The sequence below is a fragment of the Motacilla alba genome, chromosome 7 (assembly GCF_015832195.1).
Source record: "Motacilla alba alba isolate MOTALB_02 chromosome 7, Motacilla_alba_V1.0_pri, whole genome shotgun sequence".
NCBI classification, from domain to species: Eukaryota; Metazoa; Chordata; class Aves; order Passeriformes; family Motacillidae; genus Motacilla; species Motacilla alba.
In genome coordinates, this window is record NC_052022.1 from 36038368 (window position 1) to 36062290 (window position 23923).

Sequence of the window (23923 nt, forward strand, 5' to 3'; positions counted from 1 at the left end):
TTTGATTATTGCCACATGAGGAAAAGAATGGATTTCTGGGGCATCCTGAAGAGAAATGCACTTCTAGCTGCAGGGCCACTCTTTTAAAAGTAACAGTCACATGAGCTGTTATCTTTGCAGTTCTTGGTAATTATTTGTAAGACAACTGTGAACTGATATATGGGACATGTGGCCTGGCCCTCCTCCAGCCATTCGTTTCACGATGTTTTAACTGATAACTGGAAGTAAACTCGTAATCAGAGTTCACCAAAACTGATGAGTGAAGATAATATCCAGTTGTTTCTAAAGACAGCAAACACCACCTCAGTGAAGCCACCCAACACTCCCACATCCTCATTTTCTTCCTGCTGAAGGGGTCCCTGTTTGGCCAAACCAAGGGGTGAAACCCCAACAATTTCTCCAGTAGCCAGTTTTCCAAACAGCTGCCTTAAGTGCTGCAGAGGGAAGATGTGCCTACACAAGGTGCTGAAATGGTGATTTACAGTGGCTTCAGCTCCAGCTTTGCTTCTCACTCCACCAACACTGATGGGTGTTTTGGATCCCCTCAACACAGGGTCATCCCAAACACCCGGCCAAGCTAGAGGAGTTTCCAAAAGCCAGAGGGAGTCGAACCAGGAGCATCCACCACCAGCTCCAGCCCATTTCAAAGCCACAGGCAGAGACGTCACAGGATCCTTACTCACAGGAGCATAACAAAACCAGCAGCTCCAACAAGCATGTTGCTGCTGACCCCAGGAGTTTCCTGGGTGCCTCTGCCTCTCCCCCCATCCTCCTGCAATCATCTCGAAGTCATGAGATCTCGCCGGGATGGCATTCCTTTCCCCTTCAGTTTCTTGGCAGCTTTACAAAGACACCTTATCACCACCATCATGCTGGAGAAGAACAAGCAGGACAGGGAAGGAGCCTACAATGCCACTGCTATTTCTGTATGTGACTCACGAGGGATTGCCATGGGTTTCATCTATTAACACAGCAATTAAATTATGCTATGGCATGACCACATCTCATTTGGAATGACCCCAACAGCCTCACTTAGAGAAAATAACCATTCAACTTCAATTATCACGGATAACGATGCTCTGACATCTGTAGCAATTAGGAAACTATCACTGAGAACATGAAAACAAAGTTTGTGGAGTATCATTTATGGGGTTGAGGATATAAGGACATTTTTCCCAACCAATGTGACCATTAAGGAGCCCTCTCAGCTCCCATAGCCCTCACAGATCCTCAAAACCTCCATGAGCCCCACAGCACTGACAGCCCCCCAAAGCCCCCACACCCTACACAGACCTCAGAGCCCACACACCCCAAACAGACCTCCAAGCCCTGACAGCCCTCACATCCCTAACACAGCCCATAACCCTTAAAAAACCCCATAGCTATCACATCCCTCATATAACAGATAGCCCTTACAGACCCTATAGCCTACACTGACCCTACAGCCTTTAGAGCTCCCATAGCCCTCACAACCCTATAGGACCCATACTCAAATGATGGGAAAAGGGATAATATCCAATATCCCTCAATTTTAACCCTAAGAATGTGAGGGACAAGAGGGATTCCCTCTCAAGTTAAACTTTAAGATGATTAAAATGGGGGGGGGGGATTGCCCTCAATTCAAACCCATAACATGAGATAGAGAAGATCTTTCCCTTCCACTTAAACTGGAAAATGGGGATTCCTGGTCAATTAATTGATACCCCTAAAAACACAGAAAAGGCAGGTTTTCCTTCAATTTATAACCTTTAAATCACAGGTGAAAGGGTCCATTCCCCCCCCCCCCCAGTTTAAACACAAACAATAAGGGAAAAGGAGGTTTTTTCCCCCTCAATTTAAACCCCTTTTCCCCTGAACTCCTTGTCTTTGTTCTGGGGTCACCAGGACATACTGGGGAGAAACTGGGGGGCACTGGGATGCACTGGTGAGAGATGGGGAAGACGAAATAGAGAGCAGAAAGGAAAAAAGATCTTCCCAGGGCCCCCAAATGCCGTGCAACTCATCACCCTCACCAGCCGCACCTGGGGCTGCCCCACCGCTCAGCACAAGGAGCGATGCTTTTAAACTGAAGGACAGAGCTCAAATACGGATAGAAACACTGGGAAAAGATTTTTACAATGAGGCTGGGGAGGCCCTGGCACAGGTTTCCCAGAGGAGCTGTGGCTGCCCCATCCCTGGAGGTGTCCCAGGCCAGGCTGGACAGGGCTTGGAGCCACCTGGGACAGGGGAAGGTGTCCCTGCTCGTGGCAAAGGAGTGGAACGAGATGAGCTTGGAAGTCCCTTCCAACGCAATGTATTCTACAAAAACTCCATAGCCTCCCTTCGGAGAGGTCTCCGGGGGGAAGAACTGACTTTAAATCTGTTTAAGATCCCTCACCGGGGGCTGGGCGTGCTCTGGGGCCCGGCCGGGGTGCGACACCACCGATCCCCCCTTCCCCTTCCAGCCGCGCTCCGGATTTTTCTTTGGTTGGCTTTTTATTTTTATTTTTATTTTTTCCCCCCTTGTGGCTCTGAGTTGTCTCCTTTATTTATTTATTTATTTTCCGCCGGGGGAAAAGCAAATAAATAAGCAGAATCCCTCTCCGAGGGGAAGCCCCACGGCGCGGCGATGGCGCGGACGGGAAGCGGGGAGCGGCCGTGGGTGGCAGCCGGGCGGGTGTCCCAGCTCCAGCCCTTCGTGTCCCGACTCCAGCCCTTCGTGTCCCGGCTCCAGCCCTGCGTGTCCCAGCTCCTTCTGCGCCCTCCTGGGATCGCAGGTGAGCACAGGGAGCGCGGAGGGTCCGGCACGGTTTCTTCCAGGCTTCTTTCGCTTCCAGCCGCCCCGGTTTGCTGCATTCCCAAGGCCTGGAGCGACCCCAAGCTTCCCTGGAAGGTTCTGCACGGCTTTGGGAGCGTTCGTCCTCACCGTGCTGGGGCTGCCGGCTGTTTTTCTTTCCCTTTGCTCCTCATCTTTCTCGCCCTTTTTTTCTTTTTCTTTCCCCCTCACCGTTTCCGCCATTATTTCGCCCCTTTTCCCGCCCTTTTTCTCCTCACGTTTTCCAGCCCTTTCCCCCTCATTTTATCTACCTTTTCCTGCCCCTTCCCCATCATATTCCTCACCTTTTTTCTTGTCTCCCTTTCTCCCCGACCTTTCCCACTCTTTTTTAAATTATCTTTCCCATCCTTTTCTGCCTCCTATTCCCAGCCCTTTCCCCCTCATTTATCTACCTTTTCCTAAAGCCCCTTACACATCACTTTCCTCACCCTTTTTTTTATTCCCCTTCCCCCTGACCTTTCCCACCCTTTTTTGCTCATCTTTCCCACCCTTTTTCACCTCACATTTCCAGCCCTTTCCCCCTCATTTTATCTACCTTTTCCTGCCCTTTCCCCACGAGATTCCTCAGGGGTTTTGTCTCCCTTTCCCCCTGACCTTTCTCACTTGTTTTTGTCATCTTTCCCCTCAGTTTGAATCCTGCAGCTGCCCTGCCCCTTGTCACCCTGTCTGTCATCACCCTGAGGAGCTGACCCCCTTCTCAATCACTCTTAGTCCCACCTGTCAATCAATCTGATAGCCTGTCAATCACCTAGTCCCACCTGTCAATCACTAATTCTCCTACCTGTAAATGGCCTTGCTGTCCCCCTGGCTATCTATCTTAGCCCTCACCAGCCCCATAGCCCTAACAGACCTCCGAGTCACATTTTAACATTCACAGCCACCATGGATCCCATAGCCCCCAGAGTCCTCACAGACCCCAAACCTTCCAAGTCCCTCTAGTCCTCACAGCCCCCAAAACCTCTATAGCCCTTGCAGCTCTAGCCTTCACTTGCAGCCCCCATGGACCTCAGAGCACTTATGGCCCCACACAGCCCCTCCGTGGAAGGCTTAAAATTGACATTTTTCTCCTCCCTGTTCCTTCTGCTGATAGAGAAGGAAAATCACAACTGCTATCCCATGACTGGTGGAGCCTGGCCAGGTCTGGCCTCTAACAGGGGAAAAAACCCAAATCTCCTCCTCTCTTTCTCTCTCTCTCTCTCTCTCTCTGGTATTTCTCATCCTAGCTGAATACCAAACTGGCTTTTCTATGAGGAGTTTCAGGTCATTTGTGTAAAAATAGCTCGTGTTGTTAAATCCCAAAGAAGATTTGATCCCTTTTTGCCATGTATCTGCTCCTGGGCTCCACCAAAGCACATCTAGGGGAAACCACTGCCTTCAAGGCATTCCCCAGTACAGAACCTCATATCTCTACAGCCACACAAGTCAGCCTAAAGTCAGTCCACATAATGCACCCCAACCCCCTCAAAACATCACAAGAAGTCAGCAGGCCTTGGGAGATGCTGGACTCAGTGATGGTCCTCGAACATCCTTGAGCTTGTTGCCTTCCATGAGGGATTTATCCAGCTGCCAGGATGATGCCATAGGGAAAGCCACTCCTCCCAGGTATCCTGTTCCTGCACTCCCACTGTGAAGGCATCCGGTCATTGAAGTGCCCTGCCAGAGCCCACCTTCTGGTGTGTGCACCCAAATTGGGCCTCAGTGCTGCAGCCTGGGCTGCACCTTTGTAGGAGACATTAAGATGGATAAAGCTTCCCTAAGAATCAAAAAAGGATCACATTCACCCAATAAATTGCACAAGTATTTTCTGGCTAGTGATAACCTCACCATCCTGGCCAGGCTGGATGCAGGTCTCCCTAATTAAAGGACAGTAAGCCTGATGGATTGATGAATCAGAGCTGCCATGTCAGATGGCAAAACCCCGAATTTCCAAAGAATTAGGTTGCTCTGAAGGCAGAGAGGGAGCCTAATGCAGATGAACTGTCAAAGAAATGCTGGTGTTTGTGGATGGTGCTTGTTGGCAGCTTGCCATCCCTCTCCTTGCTGCTTGCACCCAGAGACCCCTGAGCGTTAGATAAAACAGGAAAAACCCCACACAGATTAAAGCAAGACAAGCCAAGCTTTAGGACTCGTCCCTACAGAGGAAGAGCAGCTGGTGAGTACATCCCCTCTGTTTCCATGCATCCCATGGAGGTAAAAAGGTTTGAGCTGGACTGGAGCATCAGTTATTTTGGATGCAGAGCCTTGTCCTGGCCCATGGCTGGGCAGCAGCAGTTTGCCAAAGGGGCAGGATGGTGGAGGTTCCATGTATTTGGAGGGGGTTGGACTAGGCAGGCTGCAGCTGGACTTGCCCTCAAGAGGATAAAACACTCCCTGTGGAAGTGGAGCAGGCTCCATAACTCCAAAAACTCCGGTGCCTGAGCTTCGCAGAGGAGGTTCAGATGAAAGGGACACCCTTGGGGGTGACAGTGCAGAGTGCCTGGGCACAGTTTGGGAGCCAGGGATTAGGATAGGCCACCACCCCCTGTGAACTCATCCTCTCCATGCACCTCCTCCCGAGGCATGGTGATGTGCCAGCCCAGAGGGAAGGGGACAGCATTCCTGGCCATTTTGTTCCTCAGGGAGCCAGAAATCTCCATCAGGCTTTGCTGGCACTCAGGCTCATTTTGCCTGAGCTTCACTCCCATAGATGCTCAGTCCCATAAAGATCATCCCTGTTCCATTTTCCTTGTAGGTGACAGGTGACCTGCTGCTACACTGGGATTTTTTAGGGACAAGCACGCTGCTGTTCCACCCTGGGGAAATGATGTGATTTTCACGTGTCCCTGCTGCAGAATGAATGAATGAGCCATTTGACAGAGGATACTTTGTAAGGCTGGCAAGGCCTCTGGCTCCAGGTTTTATACGGAGAGCTGAAGGCTATTTTTCCACTCCTTCTGCCACGAGTGGTTGGAAAGGGTGATAAACAGCAACTGTAACCATGCAAAGCCATCCCCACCTCTTCCTGTCCCGGCACAGGTTGATCTTTCACATCCAGGGACATCCCCAGCCCAGGGGCTGCGGCAGGATCCTGGCACTGTGAGAGCTGCAGGTGCTGGTTGCCCAAAGAGACGCCTAAATATGGGGGAAAGTTAATTAGAGGGTTCCCATTAATTTGGAGATGCTTCCCAATAACAACCTCCTGAGTCTCTGTTTCCTCCCCAAAATTGAACTACAGGCAAAAAGACTCAAATTCTCCTCTGGCTCTGTAAAACCAGGCTGGCTTCCTTGGCAAAATAAAACAAACAACCCAAACAAACAACACATTCACTTGCCAAGCAAATTAGCAGAACAACGTTATTTTCCTCAGGAAAGTAATATCCTAATACTTTTTTTTTACCCCCTTTACCCCAATTTTAAGCAGGAGCTTACACCTGGTCGCTTGTGCCGCTATACCAGAAGAATTTGGTTTGTTTTTCACAATTTAAAAATTACTTCAATACCGAATTAAGGTCTCCAACTTTCTTACTAGTTTGTATTTGACTGCGTGGGAATAACCTGGCAGTGCTGATGTTTGCTTTAACAAAAATTCTCCAATGGAGCTGTCATGCAGCAAAATCCTTCTCCCTGAAAATTGCCTAGACCAGCTTCAAGTGAGCTTCTAAAGGCAAAACCTGTGGCTTTTTTAGCTTCCAAAGATTTCCCTCCTTGTTAGAAACTCGGCATCTCCAGATGTATCAAACATCTCAAGGCAAACATCTCAAGCACAAGCTGTTCCATATGCTCCATATAAATTGTGGACAAGCCCCTCAGGAATAAATACATACCGACCACATACGTGCCGTTTCCTGGGATTTTTCGGACATGAGCTCCAAACAAAACAGCCACGACGTGGAGATGATGTTTATGTAAGCTCCCCCATCAACCCACGGGAAGTTTACAAGGAAGAGAGCAAGATGATGCAGCCTGGATCCCTGTGCCCACCCAGGGGAACTCCCACGGCTTCAGGGAGACCTTAGAGCACCTTCCAGTGTCTACCTGGGCTCCAGGAGAGCTGGAGAAGGACTTTCCAGAGAGGCATGGAATCACAGGGTAGGGGAAACGGTTTCCCATTGCCAGAGGGAAGGGTTAAATGGGATATTGGGAAGAAATTCTTCCCTGTGAGGGTGGGGAGGCCTTGGCACAGGTTGCCTAGAGTGGTTGCCCCTGGATCCCTGGAAGTGTTCCAGGCCAGGTTGGATGGGGCTTGGAGCACCCTGGGATAGTGGAGGGTGTCCCTGCCCATGGCAGGGGGTGGCACTGGATTAGCTTTAACATCCCTTTCAACCCAAACCCTTTAGTGAATTCATGGAAAGAGATGCAGAGTGGATTCAACCCTCCTCAAATCCCTGTGCTCACCTTGAGCAGAATGTAGGGATTTTCCCACCCCTTAATTCAAGTCAGGAGAGCGGCCCAGTTTTCACAGCTGAATTAAGCCTGTTCAGCTTAGCCCCAGAGATTAAAAAGCAGCAGCATTTTGGACAGACCCCCTGTCAGGAAATCACAGCCAGGGCTGACTCAGGACCTGGTGCCCCAGAGGAGAACCAGAAGCCCTGGCAAGGTTGGGGTGTGGGCCACGATCCCCAGAGGTCATTTCAGACTCCAGCATTGCTGATCCCCAACTTCCATCTCCCGGAGAGAGAATGGAAGTTCTCACAGGCAAGAAAACCCATGGAATACCCTATCATGTAAAAAAACAGGTGGGCAAGACTAAAAATGTATTTTCTTATTTCTTTAGTAGGTAATCCAAGCAAGAACATCCCCCTGGGGCCTGGGATGTGTGGCACACCAACACAGAGCTCTGCATTTCCTGGGCTCTCCTCTCCCTTTTGCCATTACACATGATTTCTTCTCTTCAGCACCGGGGCACAATGACCACAGGTTTCCAAGGAACTGCCTACAGCAAACCCCCAGGTCTATTTTTCCCCTCTGCATCTTCCCAAATAACACAACACTCATTCATGGGTATGAATAATTCCTTACAATTCCTCTTTGAGTACAAATAATTCCCTATAACTGCTCTTCGGCTCGTCTGCCGTTACATCATCCTGTCCGTGTGGGCAGTGAGTATTTCTGGCCTCTCCGTTTTTCTGACTCCAGCTCTTTTCAAGCCACCTCACCTCTCTCCCTGTAATTAGTAACAGGCTTTTCCATCACAAAAGTTGGAAGTTTCGTCGAGCTGTTGAAATCCAGCCCGTTCCTAACAGTTTTTTTTGTGCAGCACAAGTTGCCACAGGACATGGAGGCCAAGACTTGGAAAGATTTTTTCATCCCCTTGTGCAAGGCATCACCTGGAAGGCTCTAAAGCAAGAAAACAGGAGTAACCCAAAGCAAAGGCTGGCAAGGTCTGTGTTGGCCAAAATGCATTTCATGCTCCCTGAGTTATCTTTTAATCTGAAAAAGAGCTGAGCTATCTTTCCTAGAAACCAAGCATCACAGTTCACATTAGAGTTTACTGACCTACAGGCTGTGCATTGTGTTAGAGGGGAAAATATCCACATTATTTACATACTTGAGCATAGTTTGTTCCCTGTCATCGCAGAAGTTGAAAATCCCTTCTAGCAGAAGGGCTTTCTCCAGGATGTGGTTGGTTAGAGCTCCATGTTTCACCTTTTGAATCATGATCTCTTTTGCAGGCTGTGGATTAAGTGTGTGTATATACACTCAGATAATGCACACAGCCTGGTGTGGGCTTGTTTTCATTGCTGAGATTTTTAATGAGAGGGAGAAAAAAAAATCATAGAGTCATAAAATCACAGAATGTTCTGGGTTGGGAGAGACTTTAAAGTTCATCTTGTTCCAACTACCTGCCATGGACAGGGACACTTTCCACTAGACCAGGTTGCTCCAAGGCCCATCTAACCCGGCCTTGAACACTCCCAGGGATAGAAGATGGGAGATTTTGCAGAGGTATTTTAAATTCTTGGCCAGTGCTGCGGGATGGGAAGGGCAGATCCAAGTGTCTCCTATCTTTTCTTAATTCCCACTCTGACCTGACCATCTAGAGATGCTCTTGCCCCATTCCCTGACTGTTCCAAAGTCATTTGATGAGACAAAAATATGTCAAGAAATATTTGCATGAAGGCAGACAGACCAACAGAAAGCATAGGAGAAAAGCAGAACCAAGAGGACTTCAGGAAAATATTTCCTGGACCACTTCCTAACCAGGGTGCTGGGGAGGCATTTGGATAAAAGCAATAGAAAATCCTTTGCAACTAATGAAAACCATCTATTGCAAGGAAAATTAAAATGCAATCTGCAGCCCTGCCCTCTGTCCCAGCAGAGCTGCTCTTTGCTTTCATTTCCAAGCAGACAAAAGAGTTGTTCTTTAAAATAGAAGAGAGGCTGTGAGAGGTGGGATCCTGCACCCCTGATCTGCTGTGCAGATGCTCAGCTGATGATGGGAAAGTAATGGAGCAACCCTGGATTTTGGTGGTACTCCCTGATTGCAGAGCAAGAAGCTTCTCTGTCTTGCAGGATCAGCTTTTAGTTGAGGGGGGAAAAGGTGACTTTGGGTTTGACTGATGCCCGAGGAGTCCCTGGAGGAAAAGCCAGCAGATGGTGCTCAAGGATGGAGCCAAGGCAAGATGTTCCTGGGTGTCACCATGTGTCAGCCAGCAGCCAGCCACCCTGTGCTTTGCCTGAATCACACGGGCAAAATCCACAGAGGTTTCCTAAGTCAGGGTAGAACTTGCCCAGTTGAAGCGCATCAGAAAAGAACTGCAAAATTTAACCACTCTCTGCCAGTTTCACTGGATTTTTTTTAAAGCTGGGACCCTCATTCTAGTTGGTGGGAGGATGTCAAAGTCACCTTTGCATCCTGGAGATGATGTAGCACACAGGGCTTTTAATTTTTTTTCATGGGTAGAAAGAGAATTCCTCAAAACCCTCTTCCTGACTCATAGCATTAATCACGTCTAGTTATTAATGCACCAGGGAGGAAATATTGCTGAACTTATTCCCAGCTGCCTCTAGAAATTACCAGTGTGATGCGATCCAGTCTTTAACTAATTATCAAAGGGTTTGTTTGGTGTCTGGGAGTGGAAAGTAGTCTGTCCCTGCGGATGTCACCCTCTCCCCAGGGGGGTCACCCACCCCAGAATGCCACAGCAGCCACATCCCGGGTTCCCGTGATGGATGGGGATCATTCTGCTGGGAGTCACCAGCACAAATAGAGAGGGAACTGCTAAAGGAAGGATTGCAAAGACTTGTAAGTGAAAGGGGAGAAAAAAATAACCCCACCCCAAAATGCCCTGAGCATCCTGTCTGGCTGCTCCCCCGCCATGTTTCAATGATAAAGCAAATTTTTGGAATGGAAAATCTTCCAGTTTGGTTATTACAGCCACAGAGGCAGTCAGATGGGAATTGAAGAGCTCTTGCAGCCTCATTTAATTACTGGAGCACTCAGTAAAAGTCCCTTCGATATTAAAACCATGTTAAGACAAAGGATAAATAAAAAGAAGAAATGCTAACAGCACGAAAAGAAATCAATCTAACTCCCAAGTTAATCATGTTCTCAGTTGAGCTGTGATAGGCACATTACACTGCTCACACACATTTCACCAGTGTTGTTACACTATTTATCTGGAATTCCCTGACTTGGCAGTTTTTCACTACTGTTCTGGGGGTGCGTGGAGCTTTCCTGTGGTTTGTTCTTATGGTGTTTTTTTTCAGTCAATTTAAGTGTTTCCCTGCACTCCCTCGCTGCCACACAGAAAACTCTGGTTTTCCAGGCAGATCTGAATTAAAAGGCAACACAGATCCCAGCTGCATACTGGTTACCACTGGTGGATGTAATTCTTCATTGCAATAGCAACTGTAGCCTCAAGTTCTTGCTTTACTGAATCTCAGAATAGCCTGGGTTGGAAGGGACCTTGAAGACCACCTTGTTCTATCCCCCTGCAGTGGGCAGGGACATCTTCCACTAGACCTGGTTGCTCCAAGCCCTGTCCAGCCTGGCCAGGAACACTTCTAGGGGTGGGGCATCCCAGGTGAGCTCTGCCCAACAGCTGAAATTACTTGGAAAGGCTTTGTGTTTGGATGCTTCTGCCCACATAATGCTCCTCCATCATATGTATTTCATCTTTTAGCAGCTGTCCCTCACCCTGGGTGAAAATAAAAATTTTTAAAAAGTAAAAATAAAATAAAATAAGCTCATTGTCGTGGCTTTCCAGCAGTTCTGTTTCCACCACCCCTGTTCAGTGCCCACTGACACCCAGTGAGGAGCTGCAGCTCCCTTTTGCCAGGCTCATTTATTATTTGGGAACTCCCTGCCTGTAAGCTGCAGCTTGACAGATTTTGGAGGGGTGGCATAACGCCCTGGTTGCCTTTGGGCATGAGGCTGGGGAGTTTCTCCACTGTGTCTTCAGTCTCTGCCAGCACCAAGCCAAGCACAATTTCTAAAAGGAGTTATTGCCTCAGTCCAAGGGCTCAGCACTTCCCTGAAGCATTCCAGCTATTTCTTTATGTGGCTGCTCTTTCAAACAGCACCAACGCAAGAGCAAACATCATAAATCCCCCTTTGAAAAGAAAAGAACTTGACTATTTGATTCCAGGGACGCCATCTCCACTCCAGCCTTATATGGAACCAAGCAAGAGCAAGAGATAAGAGTTAAAGTTTCCATACCAGTGCTTATTGCAAAACACAACCCAGTGCAGCCTGAAATGTTTAACTCTGGCCAGTGGTCCTGCTGTCCCTCAAGACACAGGAATAAAATTAGCCCCAAATTTATTGGGCTCTGCTTAATGAAAGTTTAAAGTATTCTTCCACTTTACATATGTTTAAAAAATTTTAAAACCGCCAGTCAGGAACTCGCAGACTGGATTTGCTGCCCTTTAAACTTTTCCTTTTAAACCTACATATCTTTTAAAGTAGTTATCCTCATGCCAAGGTGCTATAAGTTATGTATAACACAAATCCCCCACTTCTGCCTCCCCCTCTGGGTAGGTATAAAAACCTGCTGTTAGGTTTCGACGGGAAGGTGCACAGAGAAGCGACTCTCTGCCCTTGTGCTGGTGTTATCACCACTCAGGGAGAGAGGCTGTGCTTTACCCAGCCTCGAGCGTCTCGGAACGGCGCTGCTCCGGAGCCCTGCGGAACTCGCTATGGTCCTTGGCACATCGCTTCCCCTGCAAACACCCAGAACCAGCCCTTCCCGACCAAAAGACATGGTTCCTCCAGCTTCCTCCAATCCCACAGGGCTTTTAAAAAAATCTTTCCTCTTTCCTTTTTTTTTTTTCTGTTTGTTTTTTAAAATTTTAATATCTATTTCTCACCGGCAAGGGCGCAGCGCTTTGGACGCAGCAGCGCCAGCGCGGAGAGGGGGAAGCCACAGAGCGCGGAGGCGTCCCCCGAAACGGGGGGGGGGACGGGACGGGACGACTTTGTGTGTGATGAGCAGCTCTGACCTCAGCCCCGGGAACGCCAGCACCAACATCTGGATCCCATTTGCGACGCCCGGCCCCCCGGCATTCCCGAGCCAGCTGCCTCCTCCGGCCTCGCTCAGACCCACGGCAGCCGTCGCGCAGGGACCAGCGTCCCACCAGCCCCCTCGTCCCGCCGGTGCCCCGCCATCCCCCCATCCCGGCAGTGCCTGCACCCCTCCGAGCACGGCCAGAGGGGACTGGGGAGGCTGAGCGGCACCGCACGCCATGAAGCAAGGGTGAGAGGCGCTTCGGAGCGGAAAATCCTGGAGTAAGCAGCTCTTCTGGAGGTTCACTCAGGGGTAAGTGCTGCTTTCCGTGGGGGAGCCCTCAGCCTAAGCTCGGCAGCTGCTAAGGTGTGGTTCTTCTCCTTGGTGGGGTGTTAGTGTTTGGGGTTATTTCAGCCATCCCCAGGTTTGCATCCCTCTTAGAAAAGCGGAGCGATGCTGCCGGCTTGCTCAGCCCGTGAGCTCCTCCCGGAGCTGATGCACCGCAGGTGTGTGGGAGCACTCCTGTCCCCACCACTGCAAGGGAACTGAGCCCATTCAAAAGCACAGACCAGTGTATTCCCCCTGCTGCATCAGCGTGGCTTTTGGAGTAGATGCTTCGGAAGTGCTGCAGCAGCAGTGTGATGGGATGGGAGCAGCATGGCATGGGAAGCAGTGCCCCAAGGAGGGCGTGTGGTGGTTTGGGAAGATGTGTCAGCACAAGGAGGTGGGAGCATCAATGGGAGACCATGCAAGGAACGTACTGAGGGGGTATCTCGGTGCCCCTTTCCTGCTCCCGGGGCTGGGGGGTGTTGGATAGCTGTTCTCACCCCTCCTGCCCCAGGGTGAGGTAGGATGAACCCAGCAGAGGTGTTCAGCTGTGCCAACTCAGGTCCTGCTGCCGGACATGTCCCCACTGCTCCGGGGTGGGCCGGCATGTGGCTCCGAGGATAATCCTCATCCTCTTGTGGTCATCCACAGAGAGGGAAATTAGCCAAACAGCAGCTTTTCCCCTAAGGGAAAGGCCTCTCCAGCCATGCATGGAGCCACTGTCCCTCTCCACAGCTCCTGTCTGCTCTCCCTCCTGCCTTCCCCAGCCCTTTCCCCCCACTGCCCCAGTTGCCCTGAGCCTCCTGGGACTTGCTGAGGGGGCGGCTATGACTAATCTGGAGACACCCTGCCACCATCCCGCTGGGCTCGGCAAAGCCCTCCCTTCCCAAGCAGAGCTGGGGCGAGAAATGCTTGTGGCCAAACTGGTTTCCTGACCAAGCAAAAGGGCCAAAACTGGCTGCAGTGGGGGTAGCCAAAGCCCCTCTGGTTCTGGGGAGCGCAATGGGAAATTCTCAGCTCGTTTCTGGTTGCTGTGATGATTCATGTGCGCCCTTGGGGGAGGAATCCTTCCTGCGTTTTTCAAAATTCTGGCTTTGCCCCGTTTCTTGCTGGTTTTGGGAAAAAAAGAATCAGCATTTGTGGTTGGGTAATTAGGGTGCTTACGTAGTGATGCTTCTGGGCCACAAATGCCCAGTTTAGGCGGTTTGTAGAGAGATGCCTCCAGACTAAGGCTGTTGCAGGGAGCTGGAGAATTCCTCCAAGGTCATGTAAGAATGTAGTGGGGGCAGAGGAGAGGCTCAACTCCACATCTCCCTGGCACCATCCCTTCAGTCAGAGCTCAGGGAAACAGGCTTTTCATCCCCAAACTTTCTTTCCCCGGTTGTGCAGTGAGGTTGGCCATGACCAGCGCTGTGACAGTGTTTGAGACAGGAGTGCAGGGCTGCGTGCTTGCTGCCACCACACCATCGTTCATTCATTCCCTCTCCAGTTTCCAGCACCCTCCCCAGTCCCCTTTCTGGTTTTTCAAACATCTCTACTACTTTCCATTCAAACTCAGTAACTTTCCCTGATTTCAGGGTGAGCTAAACCAGCCCTCGCTTTATTCCCACATGACAAGGAGGGGGGAAAAAAAAATTAAAAAGTAATATTCCTCTTTTACTTTTGCTACGTGCCTGTCCAGGAACAGGAGGGAACATCTTATTCCTTCCATCAGTACAAGCTGTGGTAACTGCACAGCCTTGCCAGCCTTGGATTGTGTTCCCCACTGGATTTCCAGCAAAGGGGTGAGCCTGCCCTGTGCTGGGCGTGCACGGCGCCGGGTGGCATTGCGTGCCTGCTCCCCGCCGTGAATCACAGCCAGCCTTACCCCTCCACATGCCCATCACTTTTTCCACCTTTTTAAGTGATCTGTGTTCCACATTAAGGAGCCGATTTGTTTGGGTGGAGAGGCTCCGGGAGGCTCCGGTTACTATACATAAAGAGTCATTGATCTTTGAGGGAGTTTCCTCCTTTTTTTTTTTTTTTTTTTTTTTTCTTTTTAGCAAATACTCCCTTTCCTCTTATTAACAACTCTATTTTGGTCTCAGTCTTTGGATGGAGAAAACAACTAGATTTTAAGCCAACAGCATGCTTAGAAGGACAGCAATGAATGTGTGATTCATATTAAATTCTAGCACCCAGGGAACTTGCCTGGCTAGGATATGGAAGCACCGTAACTGTATTGCTTTGCTGAACACTAGTTTTCAAAAATCAGAGCTCCAGTGGCTTGCAAAAGCAGGAGATTTTTTCCATCCTTTCGATCTTCTTTTTTTTTTTTAATTTTTTTAAATTTTTTAATGTTCAGGTCTGCCTTTGTAGGAATAAATTGTTTCAGGGGCAGCCCTCAACCCCACAAGCCTCACCTTCCCAGTAGCACTTGGCAGCAACGTTTACACTTCGAAAGAGCTGAGACAAATCTTAATGTCTGCACCTGGAGCCATGAATAAATCCAGGATCTGTCCTATTCAGCTCATCCCGAGTCTCTAGAACTAGCTTGGCTTCTCCCAAGGGCTGTGGAACCAGGCGGAATAGTGTTCTGTGATGAAGGGGTGGCCAGGCATGGGACACTTCTGTCCTTTGGAAAGGTGACCAAGCTTCTTTTTTTTTTTTTTCTTTTTTTTTTTTTTCTTTTTTTTTTTTTAATGGAAAAAATCATGGCATTCAGCCTCAAAATCACGCTGGGAGTGGCTTTTGGCTAACGTTTTCCCCAGCTCAGGGAAATTGAGGGGGAATTCATCCAGGCGAGAGAGGAGCATGCCTCACCTCCAGAGGGCAATCTGCTGCTCCCTGGCTCCACAGCAGGATTTTGGGAGCTGCTTCTCCCAGCTGCTCACTCCACAGCCATGACTGTAATCTTCTCCCACTGCTGGGACGCCAAAAAATTTAGTTGTTCTGGGTGCCTGGTGTCCACTTCCAAGCCACTGGCAGGGCTTACATCTGCTGCCCCACTCGGCTGTGGATGCAGCAGAGAACAGCCAAGCCAAGGGAATTTGAGGCTGAAGCAGTTTGGTTGGGAAACAGGTTGATGTTGGACAAGGGAAAATCCCCACAAAGCAAATGCAGGTGAAGGCAGAAGCCTCTTTGTTTGGGCTCTGACACCCCCATGAGAGACTTCTGGAGGGGCCGAGAGGATGCTCACAGCATCCTGCTCCAGCTGTGGGATGAGGCTTTGCTCTCCCTGTTCCCCTTTTCAGAGCAGCTGTTGGGACCCAGCTGCAAATCACCTCTTTTTCCCACGAGAAAAGCATGATCCACCCCACGTGCACAAGGGAATTGAAGGGCTGCGATTGCTTCTCAGGTTTTTGGTCAATATATTTTTTGTGGATGCTGCATGGCTGGGCAGGAAAACTGGACCAGATATCCTGTGATCTGGGGCAGTGAGGCATCCCAAAGGTCCCTGGGCGTGCCAGCTGGGAAAGCTGCACAAGGCCAAGCCCAAATCCAGGCCATTTGTCCCCAGAAAATGTGCCAGTCGTGTCTCTGCCCACCATGCTCTCCATGCTCTGCTCCTTCCCAGAGGCTGCTCAGCTTTCCAGCAGGAATGTGTCACAGGAACAGGGAGATTATGGGAACAAATGTCATAAATGCAGTCACAAAATGGTTTGGGTTGGAAGGGACATTAAAAACCATTTTGTTCCAGCCCCCTTCAACACTTCCAGGGATGAGGCAGCCACAGCTTCTTTGGGCACTCAGGGCCTCACCACCCTCACAGGGAAGAATTTCTTCCCATTATCCCATCTATTCCATTTTAACAACACACTAGTGAAAAAAACCACCCAGCAGGCAAACAACAGCTTAAAAAGTGAATTTAAAACATCCACTCAAAGGAAAAAAAAATATGTAAAATGTCAAATTTTATGTGCAGAGAAGTATGCAATATATGCAAAAAATAGCTGCTGGGGAAAATATTTAAGGAAATCACTTCATTGTGTCAGAGGTAGAAATGATTGCTTTTTGAGAGCAGTATTAGGAACAGATGTATTTCTTCTGATGAAATACTGTAATAGTAAGAGGTCGGCACACGCTATATAAACTCTAGACAGACATAAAACTTTCAGATTATTGAAGGCTACAGGAGTTAATCTTTTAGCACATGAATCATGAAGAAATTGGCTCCCTAGGCTTTGGTGCTAGCTTAATTCAGGAAAACTCTTTCCTTTCCTAAAGGAAAGAAGTCAGGTTTTTCAGCATATTTTTCCGGCTTGAAATGGATATAGCAAAAGCACCAACAGAGCTTTCACCCCACAGGCCTGCAAGGAACTTTTCATTTAAAAAATGAAATAAATCCACAATTAAATTGCCTTGTTGAAAATACATTATTGAAATGCCAACACTGCCAGAGAATAAAGTTGCAACACAAATACTTACTATAACAAGTATTAAAATGATTTCACATCTCTGGTTTTATCATCCATCCCCTGCAAGCTGGTGCCACCTCCAGCTTCTGTGACTGGTGGTAATTTGGGACACAAAGCAAGAGCACATTGAGCAACGGAAATTACTTCTTGTGCCTCACTGAGGCAAGCCAAGCAATAAAAATCACATTATTCATTGTCTTAAATCCACTTTTCTTGCTGAGCCAGAGATTTTGCTCAGTCAAAACAGAGCCGAGTAGAGTTTTGGGTGAACTCCCCCATCTAAGGAGAGGAAAAAATAAATTACCCCCACCCACCCAACTCCCACTACATTACCTTTACAAAAAAAAAGTTGCTGTCCTTGCTGCATCTTCTTCTTCTACAGGAAAATCATCTCCTTGCCCACCCCTTTCTGCAAGCACTGAACTCTTCCTCATTAACTAATGAGTGCCATGGAGGGGGGGCTATAAGAGAAAACCCTGCTCAGGAACAGCTCTTCTTAAAGGCTCTTCTTTTCCTTAAGCTGTCAGTCTCAAAGAGACATCATCACCTCTTCCCGCCAGGCTTTGCTGCCTTTTTCCTTCTGATGACTCATCCTGGCTCCTGTGACTTCAGGATGGTTTTGTGTGATGCTAAAACTCATCTCTTGTCGATAGACAAGTGCCCCTGCTTGCACAGAGCTATAAACACCACGATGGAGGTCACAGAGAAAGCTGGAGATAGGTCTGGAGGCCTCCTGAAAGAAAAATGGGGAATGAGGTGAAATGGGCTGCCCAGGTGGAGTCTCCATCCCTGGAGGTGTCCCAGGAACACCTGGATGTGGCACTCAGTGCTCTGGGCTGGGTGACAAGGTGGCAATCAGTCCCCAGGTTGGACTCCGTCTTGGAGGTCTTTTCCAACCTAAGAAATTCTCTGGAAAATCTCAGCTTCCCACTGCCATGGGAGTTCATGGGTGATCCTGTGGGCAGGGGAGATTCCACAGCCTCAGGCAGTTTCACTTTTCCCTTTGGCTACATCTCGTGGCTTTGAACAGGCTCTGAGCAGCTGCTGGACGTTAAAACCAAAAAAAGCCCCCAAATGTTTGCTTCAGTCCTGTCACTTTTTAGCCAGCAAGACATCAATTTCCACTGGTTTATCTTGATGCTCTGCTCATCCCCAGCTGTTGTGTCTGAAGAGGGATTGGCTGCCAGCAGCTAATAAACAGGATGATAACACAACTTCCTGCATTTGGGGAAAGAAGTACGAGCAGTTTTACAGCACACATTGCTTTAGTGGGCTGTTTTCCTTAGCATGCATTTTATTTCATGTTTTTCATTCAGTGCTAGCAGCCTTTTCACTCTGTGGCATCCCACCCTTAAGGGGAAGGGGGCTCCCAAGGCTTGTAGAGGCTCGTGGTTGAAAGAAAAGACAAAAGCGAGAGGGCCTGCAAAAGCTTACAAAGTTTTATTAACAAATTACACACTTGATGTGGAATTTGGTGTGTTAGTCGCTGATCTCCCTGATCTCAGTATAAGCACGTGGCAGTGGCTTTTTGAATAAAGGACAGAGTGAAAGGGAAGAGGGAGAGGGTGATGGATTAAAGAGGGAGAGACAGAAGGGGAGAAAGAGAGATCACCACTCCTGACTCCAGCATTGATCCAGCTGTTGGGGTATCCAGGGGCATAGATGCCCCTGGGCTTCATGGCTGTACCTTTTATAGCTACATTTTCCCCTCTCTGGAGAAAAATTTCTCACTTTCTATGCAAATTAGCTAACAAGTTTTTCCTAGACCTTTCTTGAAATGGGTCAAGGGTCTCCTGAGGTCTCCCTGCTTCTCAACATCATCCCTATACTGTGCCTATCTCCCCTAGCCAGAATAAGGAAGTTGGTCCCATAAAATGCTGCCCTACCTCCATGTGGCCTCTTCTCCAGCCACATCCTCTTCTTTCCCAGGGTGGGTTACTGCCAACAATCCTTGGTTTTTATCACCAGCAATCCTTGGTTGGCTCCACAGCTATGAGGATTTGAGACATGCACATCTTGAATCAGAGAACCATGGAATATCCTGAGCGGGAAGGAAGCCACAAGGATCATCAAAATCCAGCTCCTGGCCCTGCACAGGACTCCCCAACAATCCCACCCTATGCCTGAGAGGGTTGTTCAGCACTTTAGGCTCTTCTAGGCTTCTATACAATCCCAAAGGATGCTGCAAGCGAATCCCACTCAAAAACTTGCAGCTCTTCCATACATTTCTTCCCAGAGGGAAGACTCTCCCATGAGGTTGGGTGCTTTTTGTTGTCATGAGCTTGGTGCTTTTTGCAGAAAAAAGGTCTTGGACCTACAGACCCTTCTGTGTTTGTGTGCTCAGGGGACAAGCCCTCTCCATTTGTCCTTTGGGTGAAACTCTTTTTTCTGGGAGCAAGATGCCCATCAGGGACACAGTCCATCTGAGCAGGTTTGCTCCTGCTGGAGGCACTGGGAGATTTGGCTTGCACTGGAACAGCCAGGGGGGTGGATGGCTGCCAGTTTGCAAAGGTGGTGGCTTAATCTCTTTAGGAATGACAATGACACCTCTGGGCTGCAGCAGCTGCCTCTATAAATTGAAGGGTTGCCAATAAAAGGGAAGACTTTGCCGTGTCTTGATTAATATTGTGTGTTAAGTGCTGGCTCTGGGGGCCTGTTCAATGTCTCTCAAATTATTATTATTATTATTATTATTATTATTATTATTATTATTATTATTATTATTATTATTATTATTATTATTATTTGGGCCAAAGGCAGAGGAGAGCTTTTCCCAGACTCATCCTATAGGACATCCATAAATTCCATCTGGAGCATAGGAAAGATCAAATACTGCAAATCTCTTCTCCCAAGAAAGGCCAGATCCCAGCCCAGCTTTGACACACAGGGAGCCAGAGGCAGTGTCAGGATCACAGTGGATTTCAGGAAATCAGGTGGAAGTTGTTCCCTCCTTTCCTTAGAACTGCCTTCTGATATCTCTGAGGAGTGTCTCTACAGCAGAAGTGGGATTAGCTCCTTATGTCCCGATTTTCCCATATTCCCAACTCTTGGTTCTGTTTCCAGCCATGCCAGCAATAACTATCAGTATAATTACCACAGTTTTCCTCAAAAATAAGAGTTACTCTTCCCCTTATCCCTCTTAGGCTGTTGTATTGGTCGCAACTGTCTGGATTGATGGAATTGGCAAGGATGGTAATAAGAAAATTGAATCACTTTTTTGTTTTTTCTATTATGATGACCCGGTTAACAGTTTGATGTATTGGAGTCACTTTTGGCTGGTTTGAGTAATTGTTCCCCTCTGGGGAATGAAAGGTATTAAATCACTGTGTTCCCTTTTGGGAGGATATTTTCCCAGTTAAGCAAGCCTTGCTGGTTCCTGCTCTGTAGGCTTGGAAATGAAGATTAAATAATAAATTGGTCATCTCTATGACAACAGAAACACAGCCTTCACGGCGGAGACGTTGTTTCAGAAGGATTGCCAGGTGGATCGCAGATAAGAAACTTGCTTAAATTATATTTTTGGCTCCAGCAGATAAAATATTATTCTTGGTGCCTTTCCAAAATATGATCAGCCAGTGCGGGCTATTCCACAACTGGGGCTCTGAGCCTGGGGGAGTCCAAGGGCTTTTTGCTGTGCAGCCAGATCATGTGGCTCACTTGGGTCTAGAGTGCTTAAATTTCCATTTGTATATTTGGGACAGCTGAAAAGGTGAGCTGAGGCAAGGGGGGGATGTTCAGGGCAATTATTGTGGTGTTTGGAAGAAATAAAGTGAGAAAAGGCAACAGCAAGAGGAGGTATGTTGTCAAATATGTGTCAGCTGGGCGGGGAGGGCAGGTGGGAGGCCACTGTGTATTTGGGTAGAGAAACCTAAGCATTTTCCTATATATTACATGTTGCCTGGGACAGCACAGGTTAAAAAAAAAATCATCTAATTCCACAGAGGTGATTAAAGGTCAGTAATGTGAATTGTCACTCTGTGCAGCAGCAAAAGTGCCACAAAAGCCTTGTAAACCCACATGGTTTGGCTTTTCTACCTTGTGCCTCATCTGTGCCTGGCCAGCACTGCCGCTATTTCTCACTCTCCCCGTTTTCTTCCCCTTAGGTCTCACATCAGGTGCTTTGAAACAGAAGAGAATAAAAGGAAAACTCATAAAAGAGCAAAATGAGCAAACATCGACATTTGCCCCTCGTGGCAATGTTTTGCCTCCTGCTCTCAGGCTTTGGCTCGGTCAGTGCCCAGCAGCAAGCAGGTAAGCCCGGGCTGCTTCACCTGACTTTGGCCCTGTACAAGCACTCATTGGCACTGTTTGGTGTTTGACATGCATGTCCGTGGGATGTTGTGGATGGATGACCTTCTGCTCCTCGGCTCCCACCTTGCTGAGGGTCCTTGGGACACGGGCCTTGGCCAACACTCACGGTGCCCCCCCGAGCATGACACTGGCCAGTGCTGTGCCGTGGAGGATGCTCTGCAGGGCACCGGGGTGTGGGGCCTGCACTCAGGGTGGTCCTGAGAGGGTCTTCTCCTGGGCAGAGATGTTCTGCCCTCCCTGCATGTGTAGGAGGAGCTTTTAGCAGTGAGAAGAGCACTGCCACTGACCTGCAGAAAGGCTGTTTAAAGAGGTGGTGCTGGCGCCTTTGGGACTGGACCTGGTGTCACCAAGTGTGACAGCAGGAAAAATGCAGAAAACTCATGCCAGCACCCAGGCTGCTTAAACCAAGCTGTCCTTCCTTCCTTGAGCACTACCATGGAGCCAGCAAAAACCAGGCAAGAGACACAGGCAGCCAGAAGCTGAATGAGCCTGAACTAACAGGTGAAGCTGCCAGTGTCTCTGTCTGGCTCAGGGCTGGTGTCCGAACCCATGGGCGAGGGTGTAGGAGGGCAGGAGCACCTCGGCTCCCCCTCTCTGGACAGGGCAGATGGCATGCTGTCCCCCAGCACCTGCAGGGCCAGGGCTCTGGTGGCTGCGTGGTTGTTCTCCAGTGCTTCTCATTTTGCTGCGGGCGATACGGGGAAGCTGAGCTTCACTTTCACCATGCCACGGAGGCTGTTGGTTGTTTTGGGTGAGGAGGAGGAGGAGGAGGAGGAGGAGGAGGAGGAGGAGGAGGAGGAGGCATACTTGTGCTGACCGATAGAAAATCCTAAACCCCCCCATCTGTTTTTTTAAAGCTGTCAAAACCGTTGCCGTGGCTGATATAATATTTCTAGTGGATTCCTCCTGGAGCGTTGGGAAGGAACACTTCCAACTCATTCGAGAGTTTCTGTATGATGTTGTAAAAGCTTTAGATGTGGGAGGAAATGATTTTCGCTTTGCCCTGGTCCAGTTCAGCGGAAACCCCCACACAGAGTTCCAGTTAAATACCTACCCCTCCACCCAGGACGTCCTGTCCCATATTGCCAACATGACTTACGTGGGGGGAGGCGTCGAGCCTGGAAAAGGATTAGAGTACCTAATCAAGAAGCACCTCACTAAAGCTGCTGGAAGCAGAGCCAGTGAAGGCGTGCCCCAGGTTATTGTAGTGCTAACAGATGGACAGCCCCGGGATGATGTGGCTCTGCCCTCATCTCTCCTTAACTCGGCCCGCGTAAACCTGTTTGCGGTCGGCGTTCAGGACGCTGTGGAAGGGGAGTTGCGGGAAGTAGCGAGCGGACCTCCCGATACGCACCGCTTCAACCTGGAGAATTTTACCGCTCTCCACGGCATAGTTGGGGACTTAGTGGCGAGTGTCCGCTCCTCCACGGCTCCAGAAAAGGCTGGAGCCAAAGGACTGGTTAAAGACATCACAGGTAATGGCTGACTGTGGTATCTGCTGGCGCTGCGCTGTTTGGCATTGCCACTTTGTAGGGGCAAGACTGAGATGGACGTTCAGAGGTTTAAAAATAAAGGTTTGAAGTGCGTGGCCCCGTGTTTGCAGCTGCTGAGGTGCTGTTTGCAGACTGAGCCAGGGCTGCCAGGAGTCAGGGCAGGAATCCTTGAATGGGCAGTGGCACCTTGCGGCCATCCTTTGGCACATAAAATTCATCCTTTGGCGTGGAAATTCAAGCATAGGGAGCTCTGCAGAGTTAGTGAATTGCCCTGTCCTGTTCACTACCAAGGTGGGGAAACAAGGGATGAACACACCACATCTGATGGTGACCCTGACTGAAAATCCTTGGGAGACTGAGAAGGTTGCTGCTGTTTGTGGGAACACCATGATGGATGTCCCTTTAGAATCAGGTGGGGGGACAGGGGGATATGCAGGGTGCCATTCCAGAAAGTCACATTCTTGTGCAGTGTGCCATTCCAGAAAGTCACATTCTTGGCTGCAGACAGCAAAAGAAGCTGGGTGGGGAATTTCTCTGCTGAAAGCCCACCCCCTAGCTGTCCCTTAACCTCTCTCCTCATGCACCTGGGGAAGGTGTTGGTTGAAAAGTCTTCTCTACAAGCCTATGGCTTCCACCTGCTGGAGCAGTGGACCCTTCCCATAACTGAAACCTCCCTGCAAACCATGTTGGCTTCAACAGACCTGCACTGACTGCAATACAAGGCACAACTTCCCTGAAAAAAAAACCATCCCAAACCAGTCTTCCTCCGTCCCTTCTCTGTTTATGAAATCCCAGCATGGCAAGAGCCTTCTGAGCAGCTTTGTTGTTTTTCAAAACAGAAGTCCTGGGGGTCAAACCTTTCTTTTTATTCCTGAGACTCCATCTGAAGGTCGAGAGCTTGTGGGGCGACGTAAGGCCACAGCAGTGTGATGAGGCAGTGTGACATTAATCCCCCTGTGTTGTCTTGCCTGATTAACCCTCACGCCAGTCCCACTGGGTGCTCACCATCACTGCATAACACCGAGCAACACCAAAAGGCCGTGCTCATGTGTGTTTTTTGTCGTGCAAAGCGCTTGACAGGGCAAATATCCGGGTCACAGGAAAGCCACAGGGGAGTAGCTGCCCCACAAACACAACAAAAGGCTCGCCAAT

At 49.0% G+C, this 23923-nt stretch overlaps 1 protein-coding gene across 10 annotated transcripts in view; it reads left to right on the forward strand.

Moving 5' to 3' along the window:
• Positions 1–12171: 12171 nt before the first annotated feature.
• Positions 12172–23923, forward strand: part of COL6A3 (collagen type VI alpha 3 chain) — a 57873-nt gene continuing 46121 nt past the window's right edge. For 6 of the 10 annotated variants that reach the window (XM_038143063.1, XM_038143065.1, XM_038143066.1 and 3 more), the window contains exons 1-3: positions 12174–12555; positions 21071–21218; positions 22136–22753. In XM_038143063.1, the coding sequence (XP_037998991.1) occupies positions 21131–21218; positions 22136–22753 (706 nt within the window). In that variant the 5' untranslated portion in view covers positions 12174–12555; positions 21071–21130. Of the gene's footprint in view, positions 12556–21070; positions 21219–22135; positions 22754–23923 lie in introns of all 10 variants that reach the window. The other 4 variants (XM_038143070.1, XM_038143072.1, XM_038143071.1 and 1 more) reach the window with 3 other exon arrangements.